Genomic DNA, 19,979 nt, shown 5'->3' on the forward strand with positions numbered 1-19,979 from the left:
GGACCTTTATTTGCGCGTTTAATTGCTCGCGTTAGAATATCATGGTTCGTACATCCTATACATCTAAACAATTTTCAAACATGAAATTACACAGAAACATATGTCGATGATATTTGTCATTCCTACGATCTATTTCGCATGATCGTGCTTCTTTCCTATTGCAAATTTAATTTATGATACGAACTAAGTTTCCTTTATTGTTGTCAGTTCCGCGTCTTTCTAAATTGCCACAGTTTTTCTCTCTTTGTTGCAAAACATTGAATCATAGTGTGAACCAAGTTTCTTTTATTAGATTCATTGACCGTTATCAGTCCTGCGTCTTTTCAGTTCGTCACTGTTTTATTTTAGGACGATGACTGGCTTCAATATACTGTTCGCATGTTTAGCGTTAACCTTTTGAGTGCTGGATACTCCCGCGAAAGCAATCCGCGTGGACGGCACGCGCTTAGCGGTTGCGATGATTGAAGACAGAATACTTTTTTTGCTAGTGTGAATTGTGTTAATTGAATACGCATGGCGGAACTAAGTTGTAATTGTAATTTCTGTACACCAAATGAAATAATATTTCATAGATAGATATTTATTTATTAGTTAGTTATTTTCGGACATTAATTATTCTATTAAAAACATTAAAGTGTAAAATATATTCAAACTTGAAATTGTGTTATTGAATCTAAATATTTGAGTCCAATGAATATAACAAAAATTATGGAAAGTTCTTTACGTATATTTTAAACAAAGAAATATTTAGTTTTAAATCACATGCGCATTACATCTACACTAGATTCATTTCACAAAATAAAAACTTTTATGTATATTGATAAAATTAAAATTGTTTAATTATTTTTGTTGAGACATGTATAATTTTCTGTGCTGGGCTGGGTTAAATGCGTAGTAGAGATACTTGTATGCGGGTATCGGTGTGTGGAGGTATGTGTGTGCGCGACGTCTCGAAAACAGATGAATGTAAACTATTCAGTCGGTTATAGGTCGGCTATAGGAGAAAGTGCCGAGACGCGCGCAAGTGTGTATCCATGAATATATAAGAAATCGTCCATGAAATAAGTATATAACTATTCTAATATTAATTCCAAGTGTAAATTTAGTGTTCCTGTAACATTATTTCGGCTTCAAAGATCCACAATTCTCAACAATTTTCTAAAAACTTTGAGCAATTCAAATCGACTAAAATTAGAAGTTCATTTAGGTGTGGTAAGTCTCAAAACAATCATCGATACATAAACCGACATCGCATTTTCTGCATTCATATCGCGTATCACTTCGTTTTTTATGTTTCGCGCAAACAACGCATTTTCTTCGTGATAATTGTGCCTTGTCCGTTTAATTTGAACATTTTGATAGAAAATGTCTCTCTGTTAAACGAAACGGTATATCTTTCGAATCTTTTTTACCACCACCCACAACGTTTCTTCCTTGTGGATATTTCCGTAAAGTATCTTTTACCAGTGCCAAATGAAATTCATTAAATTTTTGTTTCGTACCAGTAGAATTTTTGTATAGGATATATGCATTGTATATTGCTAAATCTAGCAAACGGAAAAAAGTTTCTTATACCATTTTATGGTTTTCCTTGTAGAATTAAGTGTACTTAAAACCATATCAACTTTGTCTACAGCACCCATGTAAGAGTTATAATCTGTAATACACGATGGTTTGGTTTTCTTTAACCCTGTTCGATAGTTTCATTTTTCCGTTTCAATCAACCTAGCTGCGTGTACAATGGATAGCATCCAGACATCCTTCTTGTCACGCCATTTCATCGTCAATAAATTATTCGTAGATCGGTAACAAATTTCACCTTTCTTCAAGCTTTCTTCCATACGGAGCATTTCGCTCCTATTTTTACGAACAGTTCCGAATGCATTGGTTTTGTGGGCTTGTATACCAATTGTCCGTAATTAACGTATGACCCTTCTCAAAGTACGGTTGAAGAAGTGTCATAACAACGTTTCCAGAAATCCCAAAGGTCGAAGTATTTTGATTTATCTCTGTCTTTTTTCCAGTATAAATTATAAAATCCAAACTAATTAGTTCTACAGTCGCAAAGAACAAATATCTTGATACCAAACCTGCTTCTCTTAGAAGGTATAAACTGCTTAAAATAACATCTGCCTTTATATAGTACGAGGCTTTCGTTGATGCACAGATTTTCATATGACTGTGAAAAGGATTTCTTCAGTTCGTCGACTACTAGTCGTATTTTTATTATCGGGTCATCGTTTATTACGTTATGATCATTGAAGTTTAACATTTGTAATAATAACATGTACCTGTCTGGTGCTATTATTTTTCGGAATATACTGGTTTGCAGCATTTCATCGGTGGACCAATACTCCCTCAAAGAGAGTTTCCTTACCCGCGACGTTAGCATTATAGTACAGAAAAATCCGTACATTTCGCAGACTGAGTCATTCTGCCAATTGTTCAAACGCGAATTCGTTTTACATGCTTTATGATCTTTCACATTCTTGAAGTAGTTGTTCGTCTGTTCGGTAATGTGAGAGACCAATTCCTCCGAGAAAAAAATTTGGAAAGCATCAAAAGGTGTTGACTGTGCGGTCAAATGCACTTTTACTCCGGAATTTCCATAGTCAAAGATATGTAATATGGGCGTCAAATTCTTCTTCGTCCACAAGAACATTTCCGTCCGTTTACAGGTTTCGATATTTTGAGTTAAATGCGGATCTTCCTCCTCCGAAGACGTACTCAATGTTCCACACCGTTTTCTATTTTTATTTCTACGTGTACCTAATCCATTATTTATATAGTTTTCCACATCTTCTTCGGAGTCCGATGAATTGTAATTTTCATTTATTTCACTATCTCTTGTAGTATATTCTTCAAGATTATTCGACATTTTTTAATATATTAAAAATAAAAAGTAATACAATGATTTATATAAACGTCAAGGAGGTTGAAAATATTGATAAACACATATATGGGTCCTTAGTCCACACAGATAGACTCTCGCTGGACTCGTATATGCGTCCATAGCATTCAAAGGGTTAATTGTCCTCCTGCATCCATCAGTTCAAGCGGGACGCACTAAAGGTTTGCACTTTAAGTTGTCTGCAGTTTCGAAATTTTACGCGTTTGGTAATTATGAGTGAAAAAAGCGGTCACGCGTGACCACATAAAATTGAAAGGAACACGTTTGATTTTTTATTTTCGAGATGGTCACGAAGTTAATGGGAAAATTCCACCTAAGTATTCACTTCTTCACCGGTTTTGTTTCTGAAAAATGCTTCCTTAACTTCGCGAATATTCCAACGATTCGCTTCACGTACAAATGTGATAACCAGGATAATCGTGAAACAACCAGCGAAGACGAATTAATTCATCACTCTACTGTCAATTCTCTAAATATAATAACTTCTTTCACTATAAATGTTTTATAGCAACCTCGGATGTGCCCTTGCGTCCACCACACTGTGGTTTCAGCAACGTTACGCATACAAGGGTGGTTGGTGGTAGACCAGCTAAACTTGGTACGTTTTATCTATTCCTTTCCGATTAATAATAAGCGATATACTATGAAGGATGAAATTGAAAGGCACTAATCAGCACATCAAAGTACGTTTCAATTAAATTATATAATAATACAACGGTTTCATTGGTAGTAACTTTGTTTATTAACTTGAATTATTTCCTCCTTTTAGTTCATGTTAGAAAGAATATGTTTTTACTTGAAATTAAAAATCGACATACGAGTAATGATACGGATGGCGATCAAAAAGTGTTCGGGAAGAAATTACATATTCGAACTTTAGAGTTCAGTATACTTCAAGTGGAAACTGTATAGAATTAACTAATAAGTGTTGTTCCATTGAAGTCAAAATTCAATTTCTCTCTTAATCAAATTTCTATCTGAGAGTCTGCATCGTCGAATGTCCAATGGATAACAATAATTTCTAACTCATCACGCGAGAAAAAATTATGTATGTTCACAACTATGTCTATTGCATTTTAGATGCTTGGCCATGGATCGCTGCAGTAGGATTCCGTAATTACTCAAACCCGCATTGGGTAACACAATGGCTGTGTGCAGGTACCCTAATATCGGCTAGGCATGTTTTGACCGCAGCACATTGTGCAGATAACGATGATTTGTACGTGGTTCGTATCGGGGACTTAAATCTAAAACGAGATGACGACGGAGCGCATCCTATTCAAATAGAAGTCGAATCTAAACTAATACATCCCGATTATTCTGCCGAGTCGAACAATAATGATATTGCTATTCTTAAACTGAAGGACAATGTTCCATTTTCGGGTAAGTCTTTAAATATTGTTGTGTTTCTAATATTTATGCTACTGGGTATTGCTGAAACTTCTTACTGTACACATATATTGTATCATAAAGCATGTTCAATTCTTTCTCATACTTTTCGTCATTCGTTTCCTTCACTTTCATTTATTTTCTTATTTTTCAGAGTACATACATCCCATTTGTCTCCCCATAGAGAAATCCCTTCGAAATAAAAACTTCGTGGGCTATAACCCCTTCATTGCTGGATGGGGAGCATTAAACTTTAGTAAGTGATATCAATTCTATGATAAAATGAAATAGTTTCATTCTTAAATATCCTTCTCATTTTCTTTGTAGGTGAATCGTATACTAACGCATTAATGGAACTGTAACTGCTAGTGGTTACCAACGCCGTATACGAGAAAGCTTACGAGGATTTTGACGTAACTATCACCAATAAAGAAATATGCACCGGCGGAGACCCTCGAGGTGGAAAGGATGCTTGTGGAGTAATTACATTACAGATTTACTATAAATTATACGGTGTCTGAGGGTACATCAATTCGAATCAACATCAAATCAACGTCTTGAACATAAAAAATAATAGATAAACACAATTTAATAGTTTTGCCCATTTCTCACACATCATTATGGTCCTTAATCTAATTTCCTTCTAATCTTAATTTTTTTCAAAATACATATAATATATACATTCTAAATTGGAATATTTCAATACATAAATCAATAATAGATTATTACTGTATATAAGTATAATTTCAATACAATTCGATTGAAATATTTCAGTAACTATGATTAAAAATTTAACCATCATTTCAGGCTGACAGCGGAGGACCACTGATGATATCACAGCAATTCACCTACTATCAAATAGGTGTTGTGTCATCTGGTCATGAATGCGGCGTACCTGATTATCCGGGTATTTACACGAGAGTCACGTCGTACCTTAATGACTTCATTATCCCAGTGTTACAAAGTTATTAGTGTCCCATAAATATCATTTTTCGTGCACGAAAAATAAAGTTGGAATGTATTATTGTGGAGATAAGAGGCAGCTCAGATTTATATCGTCTTTTACATCAAGAATTATAGTCTTAAAATGCATGAAATGTAACTTTGAAACGACACTAACTTTTTACGTACGCTATACTTGCACGGCTTAGATACGTAGAGATGATAAACGAGCATTTATTAAATTTTTACAAATTATATCTAAACTAATAATAAACCAACTTTTTGAGAAGTTCTGTAAATTTTGTTTCTCATGTATCAAGAGAATAATTAAATATTTCACTTAGATCGTATACTTCTTGTATGTACACACAAAATTTTGGACTACTCTGGAACATTTCATAAGATAGAGAGCTTCTAGAGGTTCGGACACAGAAAGTTCATAAAATACAAGATAAGTCTCGCATGTTCCAAAACTATTTTTTATTCGTTAAAAACTTACTGTCTATTCATGCAATCACGTGCATCCCCGGAACATTACTTATTCTTTTATCACTTCCCAATTAAATGCATTATTTCTGCATGTTTAGCTATATGTAATAGAAATTTCCATTCAGCCAAAGGTATACTTACACATTACAGATACTTACGGGACATAAATTCCCAATCTATCATGATGAATAAAAAAAATGTATACTGTTAAATCAGTTCATTTTTTATTGTATGTAAGTACACATGTACGTGACGAACATTATCTTTGTATGCCTTGAAGGCTTCAACATAGGCCATGTTTACCATGTTCCATACATATTTTATAAAACTACTTTGTACGTTTCTTTAAAGTGTTAATCAAAAGGCTGATTTGACAAAGAAGAAGTGGCGCAATGACACATCAAGGCCACAGCCTGGTGACATTTTGATTATGAAGAAATCATCCCTATATTTGCTGAGGTATATATCTTTGACTATGCTCTATTGAAAATATGTAAGTACTAGAATATAAACAATTAATTTTTAATGAGACTGTACCTTGGGAAGAAAGAATGGATACCTTGATATCATGGTTTCAACATCCTATACATCCAATAAATTTTGGAATATTATACATTGAAGAGCCAGATTATCATGGTCATGTGATTGGAATAAAAGGGCCTCAATGTGATCATGGAATAGCAAGTTAGACAGAATAAAAGATTTTACAAACTATGTTAACGGCTCTGATTATATATTTTTGGGTACCCCCCCAAGATTACACATTTTCTCTAATTCTGGTATGTTGCTTCATCGTATGAACCATTAAGTCTATTTGAATTATTAGTAACGGATTAAGGAAAGAAACAAGTAATTGTGTTAGACAAGGAAGAAATAATTTATCAAGCACTGAATTGCTGCCTTCTTTTACTGCAACACAAAACAAAAATTCTGAATGATATTGATAATTATGGATGAACGATGTTAATAATTTATGTCTCTTTTCAGATTAAACAATTTTCCGGATTTATTCATAATTTCGAAGAATATGCTGGTATTCAAAGAATAAGGAAAAGAATGGACCAGTATAGGAAATCTCTTTTTCATTGTAGGTAACATATACTTCATTCATTGCATGGTTCAACGTATTTTTGAACACATGTAACTGGGAAAATTCTTGTGTGATTTAAAAAAAGGAGGAGAATTGACACTTTCGAATGACATTAGAAATATTTCAATATAAGCACCATTGTCGAAGAATTAGAAGATTTTCGTAAAAGTGAGCATAAAAAAGTTTAAAAACATCTCTCATCGTGACAGGCATCTCTCAATTAGCCGTCAAATGTGTAAGTAAAAGGGTCGTAAGATTGATCGAATTTGGTTTTTGATAATTCTGTGACTACAGATCAATCATTTTTAAGATCAATTAAAGTTGCACTTGTCACACAAGTAAACAGTTTTTATCGTAGAAGTAACTTTTATGTGATGTGTTACGTGCAAAAGTGTTTATTTCTGTTACCATGTTATTGGTATTTTACAGATTTTAGTACTAGAACTATCAACAAGTAATGTACGACTGAATGTGCTATATAATACATAATTGTAAGAGAAGCGACAAAATGATGGTATAAATAAGTACTTAGAGGGAAGTTGGTGCAACTGTATCTTATTTTTCGAAGAATGGCGAGGTAAGTAGGAATAGAAACAATAAGATTTGAAGTTATGTAGCAAAGAGCATTCTGTTATAAATCTTCCTATGTGCGTATAGAAACGTGTTCTAATAATTACAAATATCCAGATTTTTCTCTAACTAGTTATCTGAATTAATGATTTTCCTATTTGTATTTTCCTTCTAAGTTGTCTGTAGTCATCTTATTAACTCAACAAAGATCAACGTTAATTTTTGCAAAAGGTAATATGACGCTTTTTAGGGAATTGCACAAATGAAAGTTTCAAAGCTCGTTGTTGCGACGAGTTTAATCGTTGTAGTGTTAAACTAAACAATTTTCAAAAATGAAATTACACTGAAACGTATGTCGATGATATCTGTCATTCCTATCATCTATTTCACATGATCGTGCTTCTTTTCTAATGCAAATTCAATTTATAATACGAACTAGGTTTCCTTTATTGTTGTCAGTTCCGCGTCCTTCTAAATCGCCACAGTTTTTCGCTCTTTGTTTCAAAACATTGAATCATAGTGTGAACCAAGTTTCTTTTATTAGATTCATTCATCGTTATCAGTCCTGCCGTTATTCGTCACTTCTTTATTTCAGAAAAATGACGGATCGCAAAGTGTTATTTGCATGTTTGGTGTTAATTACTCTCCTGCATCCATTAGTTCACATGGTGTCTGGCGAAGGTTTGCACTTTAAGTTGTCTTTTTCCATGCACTTCAGATTATAATACGACCTCGTCACGGAACCTTCGAGCTATTTCGAAATTTTACGCGTTTGTTAATTATCAATGAAAAGAAAGAAGCTACGCAATATCACATAAAATACAAACGATTTTTATAATTTTTTATTTTCGAGATGGCGACGAAGTTAGTGGCAAAACTGAACTTGATTATTCACGTCTACTTCCTCGGTTTAGTTTCCAGAAAAAGATTCGTTAACTTCGCGAATATTTCAACGACTCGTTTTATGTACAAAATGAACGTGATAAACATTGCATCACGTCCATGAAAACTATTGGCGTAATGCCTAAGATAATGATGCAAAGATATTCTCGGAATTTCCAATGACAACTTTATAGATTTTTAGTTTAATGTCAGTACTGCATTTGAATCACTTTTACCTAACTGTGTTACATACTGTCGCTGAGAATTTTCCTAATTCCATAAAATGATTCACTAAAAATTATCCTGAATTCCTATATTATATTTACCGCAAAACAGAGAAAGTGTTTATTTAAAAAATGAGGTTGAAGATAGTCCTTGTCTTTCAAGTATGGCTAACACAATATCTAATCAATTAAAACTTTATATTTTCACGTCAAAAGTTGTCTGTTGGACAATCCGATGGACTTGATCGGCTTTTTATTTCGAAAGTTGAGTAATCGGTGTCGCGTTCTTACGCATATTCGAACTGTATAAATGTTTTATTTTGAAATTGTTTGATCCAGAATGTACAACACCGAACAATCAAACAGGCAACTGTCTCAACATTAAAACATGTAACCCTCTGCAAGAAATACTGCAGACACAGGGTCATACAGCTACCGATTTTTTGAGGCAATCACTATGCAGATATGAGGGTCATGCTCCGATCGTTTGTTGTCCAAACGATCCAAACAAGGAGAAGAGAGGGATTTTAATAGAAACTGTGTATAAGTACGTGCCCTTGCGTCCACCATATTGTGGTTTCAGCAACGGCGAGCATACCAGGGTGGTTGATGGTAAACCAGCTAAGCTTGGTACGTTTTATCTGTTCCTTTCCGATTAATAATAAGCGATTTACTACGAAGAATGAACTTTAAAGGTACTTACGCGAGAGAAAATGATGTATGTTCGCAACTATAACTATTGCGTTTTAGGTGCTTGGCCGTGGATCGCTGCATTAGGTTTTCGTAATCCCCAAAACCCAGATACTGAACCAGAATGGAAGTGCGGAGGTTCCCTGATATCAGCTAGGCATGTTTTGACCGCAGCACATTGTGCAATACGCAGTGATTTGTACGTGGTTCGTATCGGAGACTTAAATCTAAAACGAGATGACGACGGAGCGCATCCTATTCAAATGGGATTCGAATCTAAACTAATACATCCTGATTATACTCCCAATATACACAATCATGATATTGCCATTCTTAGATTGGTGGAGGAGGTGCCATTTTCGAGTAAGTCCTCAAATATTGTTGAGTATATGCTACGAGTATTAATGGAGAATCGTTTCCTAAAATTTCTTACCATACACACATATTGTATCATAAAACATGTACTATTCTTTCTTATACTTTTCGTTATTCGTTTTCTTCACTTTCATTTGTTTTCTTATTTTTCAGAGTACATACATCCCATTTGTCTCCCCATAGAGGAGTCCCTACGAAATAACGACTTCGTGGGCTACAACCCCCTTGTTGCTGGATGGGGAGCATTAAGATATAGTAAGTGATACCAATTTTATAATAAAATTAAACAATTCCAGTCTTAAATGTCTTTCTCATTTTCTTCGTAGGAGGACCACGAAGTGATGTATTAATGGAAGTACAAGTGCCAGTGGTTAGCAACGCCGAATGCAAGACAGCTTATTCCAAATTTCCTAATGCACCTATCACTGATGGTGTAATATGCGCCGGGTATGCTCAGGGTGGAAAGGATGCTTGTACGGTAATTAAGTTACAGATTAACTACAAATTATACGGTGTCTGAAGACGCATTAATTCGAATCAACATCAAATCGACGTCTTAAACTTTAAAAATAATGGATAAACACAATTTAATAGTTTAGTTTAATATTTAATAGTTATTTAATAGTTTCTCACACATCATTATGGTATTTAATCTAATTTCCTTCTAATATTAGTTATAGTATAATTATTTCAATGTAATTCGATTGATATATTTCACTATCTTTGATTAAAAATTTAACGATCGTTTAAGGGTGATAGCGGCGGACCACTGATGATACGACAGCAATTAACCTTCTACCTAATAGGTGCTGTGTCTTATGGTCATGCGTGTGCTGTAGCTGGATATCCTGGTGTTTACACTAGGATCACGTCGTACCTCGACAACTTCATTCTCCCAGCCTTGCAATAATACGATTATTATTGTTCCATAAATATCATTTTTCATGTACGAAAGGTAAAGTTGGCTTTTCTTATTGTGGAGATAAGAGGCAGCTCAAATTTATATTGTTTTTTACGTCAAAAATTACAGTCTTAAAATGCATGAAATGTAACTTTGAAACTACACTAATTTTTTACCTACGTTATACTTGCACCACTTAGATACGTAAAGATGATAAACGATCATTAACTAAATTTCCATTAATCATATTTATACTAATTTTGATAATAATAAACCAACTCTCTGAAGGTTTCTATAAATTTTCCTTCTGATGTATCAAGAGCCTGATTAAATATTCCACTTAGAACGTATACTTCTTGTATGTACATACAAAATTTTCCGGCTGATCTAAAACGCTTCATAAGATAGAGAGCTTCTGGAAGTTCGGACACAGAGAGTGCATAAAATACAAGATAAGTCTCGTGTCTTCCAAAACTATTTTTTATTCGCTAAAAATGTTCTGTGTGCTCATACAATCACGTGCAACATCGAAACTTTACTTATTTTTTTATCACTTTCCAATTCAACACAATGATTCCACATTTTTGACTATATGTGTAATATCAAAAAAAGGGGAGGGTATGCGCTTGGTCTATCATATATTTAAGTTTGAGTTTTCTGGGGATAGTATAAGTCGTAAATTGAACATATAAACTAAGAATCGTAAGAGTGCTGGGGAAGAGAGAGAGAGAGAGTGTGTGTGTGTGTAAGTAAGAGGGTATGCTTGGTGACTTCAAAGCCAAATGAGTAATGGAGTGAGAGAAGGGTGCGAGTGTGGAGGCTCAGCATTTTTTGACCTGTGAAGACAGACGTTGTAAGCCGAGTGTTAGAATAAGACGTACGAAGATATTGTAGTCAGTTTTTGCATTGGGTATTGCTTGTTAAAATAAAACTAAACTTCACTTCAAATAGAACATCCTTTCTTGTCCTTACTCTAGACTATTTAGATACTACATATGTAAGAGAAATTTCCATTCAGCCAAAGGTATACTTACACATTACAGATACTTACGAGACATAAACTCGCAAACTATTGTGACGAATAAAAAATTTAATACTATTAAATCTGTTTGTATTTTGTTGCATGAGAATGCATATGTACATTACCTTTGTATCCCCTTGAAAGATTCAATATTGCGCATGTAAACTATATTTTATACAGATTTTATAAAACTACTTTGCATGTTTGTTTAGACTGTTAATCTAAAGGCTGGTATACAAGGAAGAAACTTTTTTTTTTTATTTAGTTGTTTACATTCACAATTTGTCCAATTTGGACATTTGGTAGAAACAAGGAAGAAATGGCACAATGATGTAGTCTGGTGACGTTCATGAATATCAAGGAATCACTCTACATTCGCTCAGATATATACGTCGGAGCTAAAAGGTATAACAAAGGTGCCTAACAAAGGTATGGGGTAATAGCATAGCTCTCCTTTAAAAGAAATAGTTGTAGCGGCACTCCACAGTAAACATTCCAACGGTTTCTGTCGCATGACTCGTGTAACGTCAATCCACATCAGAAACCAGGCCACTGCAACATTAGAGGCCAGATGTGTGCGGGCCTTCACGCTCGACATTACAAATTAATTTAAATTTTATACATTTTATATTGTGATTGAAATTTTATTTGATTAAATTGTGATATTTTCATTGAAATCAAAATTTTTAACATTTATTTAGTATTTCAGTTAGAATTTTAATTCAGGAAAAGAATGAATTTCTGTATGAAAATTAAAAAGACTTAGAATTTCAATTTAGTTCGAAAGCTTCAGTGTTAAATACTTCTATGTTTCGTCCTTGGCTTAATTTGACTTTAACTAAGACCTAATAATTACATTAATGTGCGTAAATGCTTGAAAATGCCACATAATAGTATCAGCTTCTTTTAAAAAAATTTTATAGTAAAATCTTTATAAATTTGTAATATTTTTTAGACAATTTGAATTCATTATATTATACATCATACATTGTAGTCATTTCTAATTAAGTTACTTTTGCGATGTTTAATTTTATTTTATGTATATCCTTATAACTCTCTATGTTACGGCGCGTACGATGGTCCGTGCGCTGTCTGAAACTTTATACTATATACTGATCTACTATATACTATATGCTATAAACTGAATCCTTTGACGTAATCTTAATAGCTTGAAGGAATCTCTAGCCCTGTAAGTGTTTTCGGTTTATGGATGGTCCTTAGAACAATCCTTAGGTTTATTGTGCACTCTTACAAATTACGGAGAAAGCGGGTAGTTATTTTTCCAATAACCAATGCCATCCACGAGCCACGTTGGTAGGAGGCTTCCTCCTCCTATCTCCATTCATTAACGTTGGCTATAACCAATGGGCACCCTCACTCTCCTAACGAAAAGTGTGAACAACGAATCCGCGTTCTTCGTTCAGAAAGCACGCCCACACCGAGATTTCTTCTCGTGGCGGCACACGAGAACGCAAATGTCATCACTTGACACCAACTAGTGTCGGACGACGGCAGAGCAATGGTTAGCGCCTTAGAGTACAATCGTTCGGATCCCGGGTTCAAATTCCGGCGCCTCGTACTTTTCCGAAGTCCGATTTTTCTTCTACGACATCTAAATAAGAAGAAAATACAGCAGTATACACCCCGGCAAGCGATATCTACAGCCAGCAGCTACAATTATCACGGATATATGAAAGAAGATGGAGAAAAAGAAAAAAAAAGTGTGTTTCGTCCAGAGCCTGCTAGTGGACTCATCAGTAAGGTTACCCAGCAGGCTCATGCCTTAGACACAATGGAAGGAGGGAAGAAGGTTTTATACATGGCAGGAACATTGAAAACGGATTCCTCCCTCCCACACCATCGCCAACGGCGGGACACTGTATCCAAGGCCGGTCGAATCTCCTACCCTCTCCTGCGACGTTTCCCAGTGGAGCGGCCTCCCACTCCGGATCAGAAGGGGATATTTAATACTGACTTAGGTGTAAAGATGTACATATCTCTTAACCTAAACCGGCTAGTAAGGTTCTCGGACACCCAGTGTGTCGCCATACACACACTACGGTGAAGCGGCGAGTACCTTTCTAGTATCTTACCCTATACCCTGTAAACCATTAAAGCTTCTGTAATAGCGGACTTTCCGCTTTCCCTTACAAGGATGTTCAGAAGGGATTTTTATCAGTTGCATTGCTTGATCGTTGCATTGTTTGATCGTTGCTCTTGCGCCAAAGGCCGCCCATGGGTAAGTCCTCCGTCGCGAAGCTCCTCCTTCTTCTTTGTCAGTCCATCTTGCCCATATGACTCAAGCATAGGGGGGATGGATGAAGTAGGGTGGATAAAGAAAGGAAATGGAGAAGAGAGAAGTAGTGTTTCGTCCGAGATCTGCTAGTTGGGACTCTTCAGTAAGGCTTACCTAGCAGACCTTTACCTTAGACACTGGGATAGAAAAACTTGTGTTAGAAGTTATATTTATTGAAACAAACAGTGTCAATGTGACCACTAGTGAGAAAGCATTAACATCGCTAGCCCTGTGTTGATATCGATGGCCCTCTGGTGACAAGCGTAAGACGTATTCTACAAACGTGTAATTTAAACTAAACCATTGTGATGAGTTATAAATAGATTGTACATTTATAGTAAATTTAAAAGTGTAGAAATGCACAGATTGCATAGAATAATGTGCAAAGATATCGAAAATATTGAAAGTAAAGTTTCTGCTATAATGTTAAAGATTAACATAATAAATGAGTTGTGATACTTAATTGTATTGAATGAAAGAAATTTCTATTTAAGTTCAATTTCCATAATTGTATTTCTGTAATAGTGTTAAATAAAGCTACGAATTTATAAACATCCACGCTCTAATCATAATAGAGTATCTAATATAAACAAAATTAGAAGAGTATGAAACAGAATATCGGACGTTAGTGAATTCCTGTTTACATATCGTTAACACGATATGTTTCAAAGGAAAAAAACTAAAGAAAGAAATGCACGCTGTAATGTTTCTAGCCTGATGTTTTCTTTCTTTTTCCATATTGTTCACGTACGCAGCATCGTGATGAATCGAACTGTTGAATCTCGGTGACAAATAACAGGAATTACGTGCTGGGTGCGAGAGGACCTCTATTTGCGCGTTCAATTGCTCGCGTTAGAATATCATGGTTCGTACATCCTATACATCCAATAAATTTTGGAATATTATACATTGAGGAGCTACATTGAAGGAGCGAACGTGCGAAAATACAGAAAATTTAAAATAATTAGATTTGCTACTGTTTATTTTCGTTTTGAAGTTGTGTAAAATATAGTAATAGCCAAAGGTTGAATAATTTTTTAAGACTACTATTTTCGTGTATATTAGTCGTTTTGATTATCTCCACTGATTACATCCGAGCAACTAGTTCTCCCATTCCTAATGTATGTGTATTTTTGTCTCAGTCTAATTGGAAACAGACCATGCTTGCATAACACTTCCATTAATGTTATGCCCCTCTTGTCTGTGTTATTTCCTCCACAAGCCATCGTTTTTGCATTAAAATCTCCCGCCATAATGATTTTATGATGTTTCCTACTGTCTTTCCTCAGATTATTTATTAACGTATTTATTAAACTCATTTTTGTTGATGTTGAGCGAACAATTCCCACTTATGGGGAAGCAATCGTTAATTACCAGGACTATTCCATTCTTATTAATTAATGTATCTTCCTTAAGAAACCTGCCATTGAACAGTGTAATCCAAATGGAGGCGTCATTTTTCGCATCGTTAAAGCAGTACGCTTACTACCTATACGATTCTGAGATGACAACCGCATCTACTCGGTACTCGCAAGCGTACTGGTACATTAAGTCTTGTGCTAGTTTGCACCTATTCAGGTTAGTCTGCAAGATCTTAATTTTAACCCTGTTTCAAAGTCAATCTGTACGTAGGGCACGCCAATGAGCCTGTGACATGCCTTGTGTTGCTTAGTTTACGGGTGCTACACATCGCGCAGCATTCCTCGTTGTTGCAGTTTGACATATTGTTGTCTTTACTTCCACATCTTCTGCATATTTCCTTGCCAGGTCTGATCGCTTTACACTGACTCGTTGAATGCTCTATTAGATGACATCTATAGCATTTCTCAATCCTAGGAAGAATTCTTGCCGTGGCTATGGTCAGACCCGTTCTTATATTTAAATTAGGATTATCTTTGGGAAAATATGCAGCTGGCACCACTACTATCACCTGCTGCGTGCCCACCGGAGTTACGTCCGGTGACTCTGCGTGTAACCCGGAGTCCATCCCTCGGTGGAGGCGACCACTAGCTGTGCAAATATAATTAGTCGGACCGCAATAATCCTAAGGAACTGTAATAAAACTAAGCATTTGTATTTTACCGTTAGGACCCTTAGTAGTATTAAAATATATTCAAGTCGAGACGTTCCTTATGGTTATTGCTCCATCAGTGAAGAAACGTGGGTTTTCCCATTTTTGGCGGTATTTCTACCCGCAAGTGACCAGTGATGGGACGATCAACATCCAGCAACTCTGCGTCAGCATCGTCACCGAATTTCGCTGGTTTTCCATCTTTAGATCAGTCAACATCCCTTGACTGGTTTTTCATGCGTTAACCAGTCAATGTCTTGGCTGGTTTATCAGCTTTAGATCAGTCACCTGTTTAACTTATATCTATACACACCGAGCGTAACTGTCTATGTCCACAAACTTGTTGAATATAGTGTATATTGTGATCTGTTATTTCAGTGTTATAATCAGTTCAACCACCCCTATTATCCTAAACGAAATAGCGGATCGATCATTTCGTGGCGCCGATTATCTAATCGTAACGGGAATTTACGATTCCCGTTGGCGCGCTTCCTCGCGATTACGTCTCTCGGCGAACGGTCGAACATTGTTAGAAAGGAAAAAAAAACAAACTAAAAGTAAATACGGAAAATATATTGTATGCATGTTTTAGGTAAATTCTGAAATTATGAAGCGATATGATAACGTTTAAATATGGTTAAATTTGTGCAAAAGCTTGAAATCAGTCAATCTAACCAACACTGGTAGGTTTAGTGTTAAATGTAACAAAGAGTTTTTCTTTTACAATTTCTAACAATGAATGATTATGATGATTATACAGATTATTTATATATGATAACATTGAGCATGAAGCTGTATATATTAAATATTTATCATTTAATATGTATTATTCTGATGTAATAATCTGATAAAGGAGTTTGAGTACGTATAACTAAATTTCTGCAAATATGGACCTGGTTCTCAAATACAGATTTATCAACCAATATTTCGCGATTAATACTTTTACAAATTTAGAAATGTAAATAGAATTGTTACCTTCTTGGTATTTATTGCACATAATTGTAAATACTTTTAACTGACACGGTTAACTTGGACGAATAATTTCGGCCTGGAACACTGAAAAAGAAAATTGTGTTCAAAAACATATAAGGCAGATCTAGAGTGATATAGTACGATGTAGGCAGAATATAGACAGATATGGGTGTTGAGATACGAAGAAGGTTATATACATTTTTCAAAATAAAATTATATTTTTCGATGCATTGATTGATGTAGTTCCTTATGAAGAAATATTAGCCCTACTACTTTCTTTTAAGCAGATATAAATATTTTAGAGACATATGTTAAGGAGTAACTGTATCAACATTTACGTTTAATGATGTAGTCCAACGCTACTGCTTATTTAATAGCGTATATTCAGTAAATCGTAAATCCTCGGAATAATAGTTATTAGTTTCTTTTGACTTTTACTTTCCTTAACGTACTTCAAAGTCATATACATCGTCGAGGTCGCCATTCTTAATAATTACATTTAGTTAATTACTTACAATTATAAGTTCCTTTTCGTTTAATAAGACAAATTACAAAGAATGCGAGAAAGAAGGAAGAGAAAAAGAAGCCCATTTGTGTGAATGTATATGTTTCTATATCATATAATTTTATCAATATAAATTTAGTTTCAATTCAAGTTTTGCATTGATTAGTCGCGTATCTACCGGCTTTGGTAGGTACTCGCACTGATAAATATCCGCTGATATACAGAATGGGATACATAAATCGGGGCATCTAAATAACTTCGTTATTAATATTATGAAAATAACTACGCAGGGCAAGGTTATACTATTTGGTAGATAATGTTTTTCTAGAAGACATTTTTTAAATATGATTTTAAGGTCATCATCATTTATTTGTGCGACAATATACTTGTTTAATACATTCATCGATCCATCTCTATATTCCCAGTAAACATTTAATTTAACAATTACTTTAACTCTAATTTGCCAAATTCAAAGTATAAAGTTCAAAGAGAACGTAAATACAAGAATAACATTGCGCGCCTTTCCTTGTCTTCCATACATAGTAGAATCTTGATTATTGGAACTAATAATGATAAACGTGTTTGAATTATAGAACAACAGCTTTTTCTGTACTTCAAACCAAATGGTACAAGCAAACAAGTAACCATCGCACATTTTTATGCTTCCTGTCGATTCCGCATGGTTCAAAATACAAGTTTCTTCTGATACTGCTTTCCACATTACTATTGTGTAAGCGACATTGTAAACGTTCTTCAATGTGAACCCACCTTCTTCCAGTAATCTGTTAAAATCAGCTTTAAAGTCTTTCCCTACAATGAATGGAATTGTGGGTTGAAAATTTTCCCTTATATCCTTAGTAGTAATACGGTAACGTTCTTTAAAGTTTCGCAACCAAGTGCAACTGGCTTTAAAACTAGGATGTCCGTTTAATTTATGATTAATTTCTAGAGCTTCATTCTGTATGTCTACTCCTGTCATTTTTACCTTTCTTTCCTTACATCGTAAGTACCAGTGGTAAATAGCTCTCTCTATATCCGAACGTTTCCGTGTGAAACCCATGAGGATCCCGCATTGATTTGAAATCACTTCGCTTTTTATACATATATTGATCAATGTGGATTTCGCAATACCGTACTTTTCCATTACGGTTTGTCGAATTTTGCCTTTATCTCTCATCGCAGTGATTCTGTATTTATCGACAATTGTCAAATGTACCGGTGTTCGTCTTGACGTCATTATTGTTTGAAACGTTTCGAATGTAAATACAGTACTGAAATGTTGAGACGAGATTTTATTTCGACAATTGTTGTCGTCGACAATTTTGATAGGGGGAAATAAATACTACGTGTATTAAACATGTATATAGGTATATACGTATATACGTATATGAAATACACTATAGAGAATTATACAATATTCTGATGACAGAACGTTCGGATGATGTATGTACGCAATGTATAATCGAGATTACGCTGTATTGTTAGGGAAGTGATACATTTACACTGTACATGAGAGTGTGTGTGTAAGGGTTAGAGGGCGTTAAGGTCTTAGTGGAGACAAAAGACTGTTGCCAGATGTTAGAAGAATCTAGGATAGTCGGTTGGCGACAAGCGTGCGTGCAAGACGTTCTTCAGAGTGTAATATAGATGTATAACTGTTGAGTGAGAAATATAGTCAATTATTTGTATTCCCAAATCCTCGAATTTCCTTAACATGTATATCAAAATAACAAATAATATTCGACCGAGAGGTGACATTAAGCCGGCAGCACGAAAATAAGAATTTAGTACGAGATTATTATGAGAATAAGAACAACTGTAATGCAAACGGTTTATAAATCAACGGTTTTCTGTAACTGAATTTATACTTGTGTCCATCCTATAAACGGTAAACTTTTTAAGAAGACTAAAAATTCATGAATTCTACGAATATTCTAAATGTCCCTTTCATGGATTTATTCTTCGAATATTTTTACGTAATTTTGAAAAGGAAAAAGTAATAATTTTAACTACGAAGATAAACGACTTAAAAATGAATTGTAATTTTGTCATCGCGCTTTATTGTTAATATCGAGTAATTTGAAAACAGAGTCTTTCTCCGTAGAAACTTCAACGTAGGTTCTATCTATGAAGCAGATGAAATACCTGGGTGTCGTCATCGACAGCCAGTGGACGTTCGAGTCGCACTTCGACTCCCTGATTCCCAAGGTGTCCGCGGCTGCCAATGCCTTGTGCGGCCTGCTGCCGAACATCGGCGGGGCGGGAGTTGTGGTGCGTCGATTATACGAGGGCGTCGTTCGGGCCCGAGTGATGTACGGGGCCCCGATATGGGCGGACGTTCTGATGGTGAGTCGTCGCAGCATCCTGCTCCTCAGGAGGGTGCACAGGGTAACCGCCATCAGAATCATTAGGGGATACCGGACGGTTTCCTACGCTTCGGCGACCGCTCCAGCCGCGTCCTCCCCGTGGGAGCTTCGGGCAATAGCGCTCAAAAGGAGATACGCCCGCTGGAGAGTATGGGATCCGGGAGAAGATTTGATCTAGCAGGCGGCTCCAAACGACCTAGGACCTGCCGAGGAAGACACGTGGGACCCGTGGTGCTCCCAGCTGATCAACGAGGGAGGTAAACATCGAGGCGCGGAGGTGGTCCT

General features: G+C 35.4%; 2 protein-coding genes and 1 pseudogene across 4 annotated transcripts; 2 read left to right on the forward strand and 1 right to left on the reverse strand.

Moving 5' to 3' along the window:
• Positions 1–735: 735 nt before the first annotated feature.
• LOC117164841 (venom protease-like) lies at positions 736–6,074 on the forward strand (annotated as a pseudogene). Its single transcript, XR_013059107.1, has 6 exons — positions 736–1,024; positions 3,420–3,509; positions 3,992–4,294; positions 4,455–4,556; positions 4,628–4,779; positions 5,108–6,074. The product of XR_013059107.1 is annotated as a venom protease-like (transcript).
• LOC117164748 (venom serine protease Bi-VSP-like) lies at positions 5,117–12,036 on the forward strand. 2 transcript variants are annotated; one of them, XM_076621130.1, is made up of 12 exons: positions 5,117–5,207; positions 6,083–6,190; positions 6,282–6,510; positions 6,719–6,818; positions 6,907–7,056; positions 7,251–7,398; positions 7,987–8,072; positions 8,837–9,127; positions 9,248–9,550; positions 9,716–9,817; positions 9,889–10,040; positions 10,314–12,036. In XM_076621130.1, the coding sequence occupies exons 6-12, from the start codon at positions 7,391–7,393 to the stop codon at positions 10,470–10,472; spliced, it is 1,101 nt and encodes a 366-aa protein (XP_076477245.1). In that variant the 5' UTR covers positions 5,117–5,207; positions 6,083–6,190; positions 6,282–6,510; positions 6,719–6,818; positions 6,907–7,056; positions 7,251–7,390; the 3' UTR covers positions 10,473–12,036. The 2 variants fall into 2 exon arrangements, with proteins under 2 accessions (XP_076477245.1, XP_033203933.2); XM_033348042.2 differs by having other exon boundaries at positions 6,719–7,056.
• A 5,761-nt stretch (positions 12,037–17,797) lies between these two features.
• On the reverse strand, positions 17,798–18,307 carry LOC143303104 (uncharacterized). The gene has a single exon (XM_076621133.1). It carries the CDS (start codon positions 18,305–18,307, stop codon positions 17,798–17,800), a length of 510 nt encoding a protein of 169 aa, XP_076477248.1.
• Between the last annotated feature and the right edge of the window lie 1,672 nt (positions 18,308–19,979).

Source organism: Bombus vancouverensis, chromosome 8 (assembly GCF_051014615.1).
Source record: "Bombus vancouverensis nearcticus chromosome 8, iyBomVanc1_principal, whole genome shotgun sequence".
NCBI classification, from domain to species: Eukaryota; Metazoa; Arthropoda; class Insecta; order Hymenoptera; family Apidae; genus Bombus; species Bombus vancouverensis.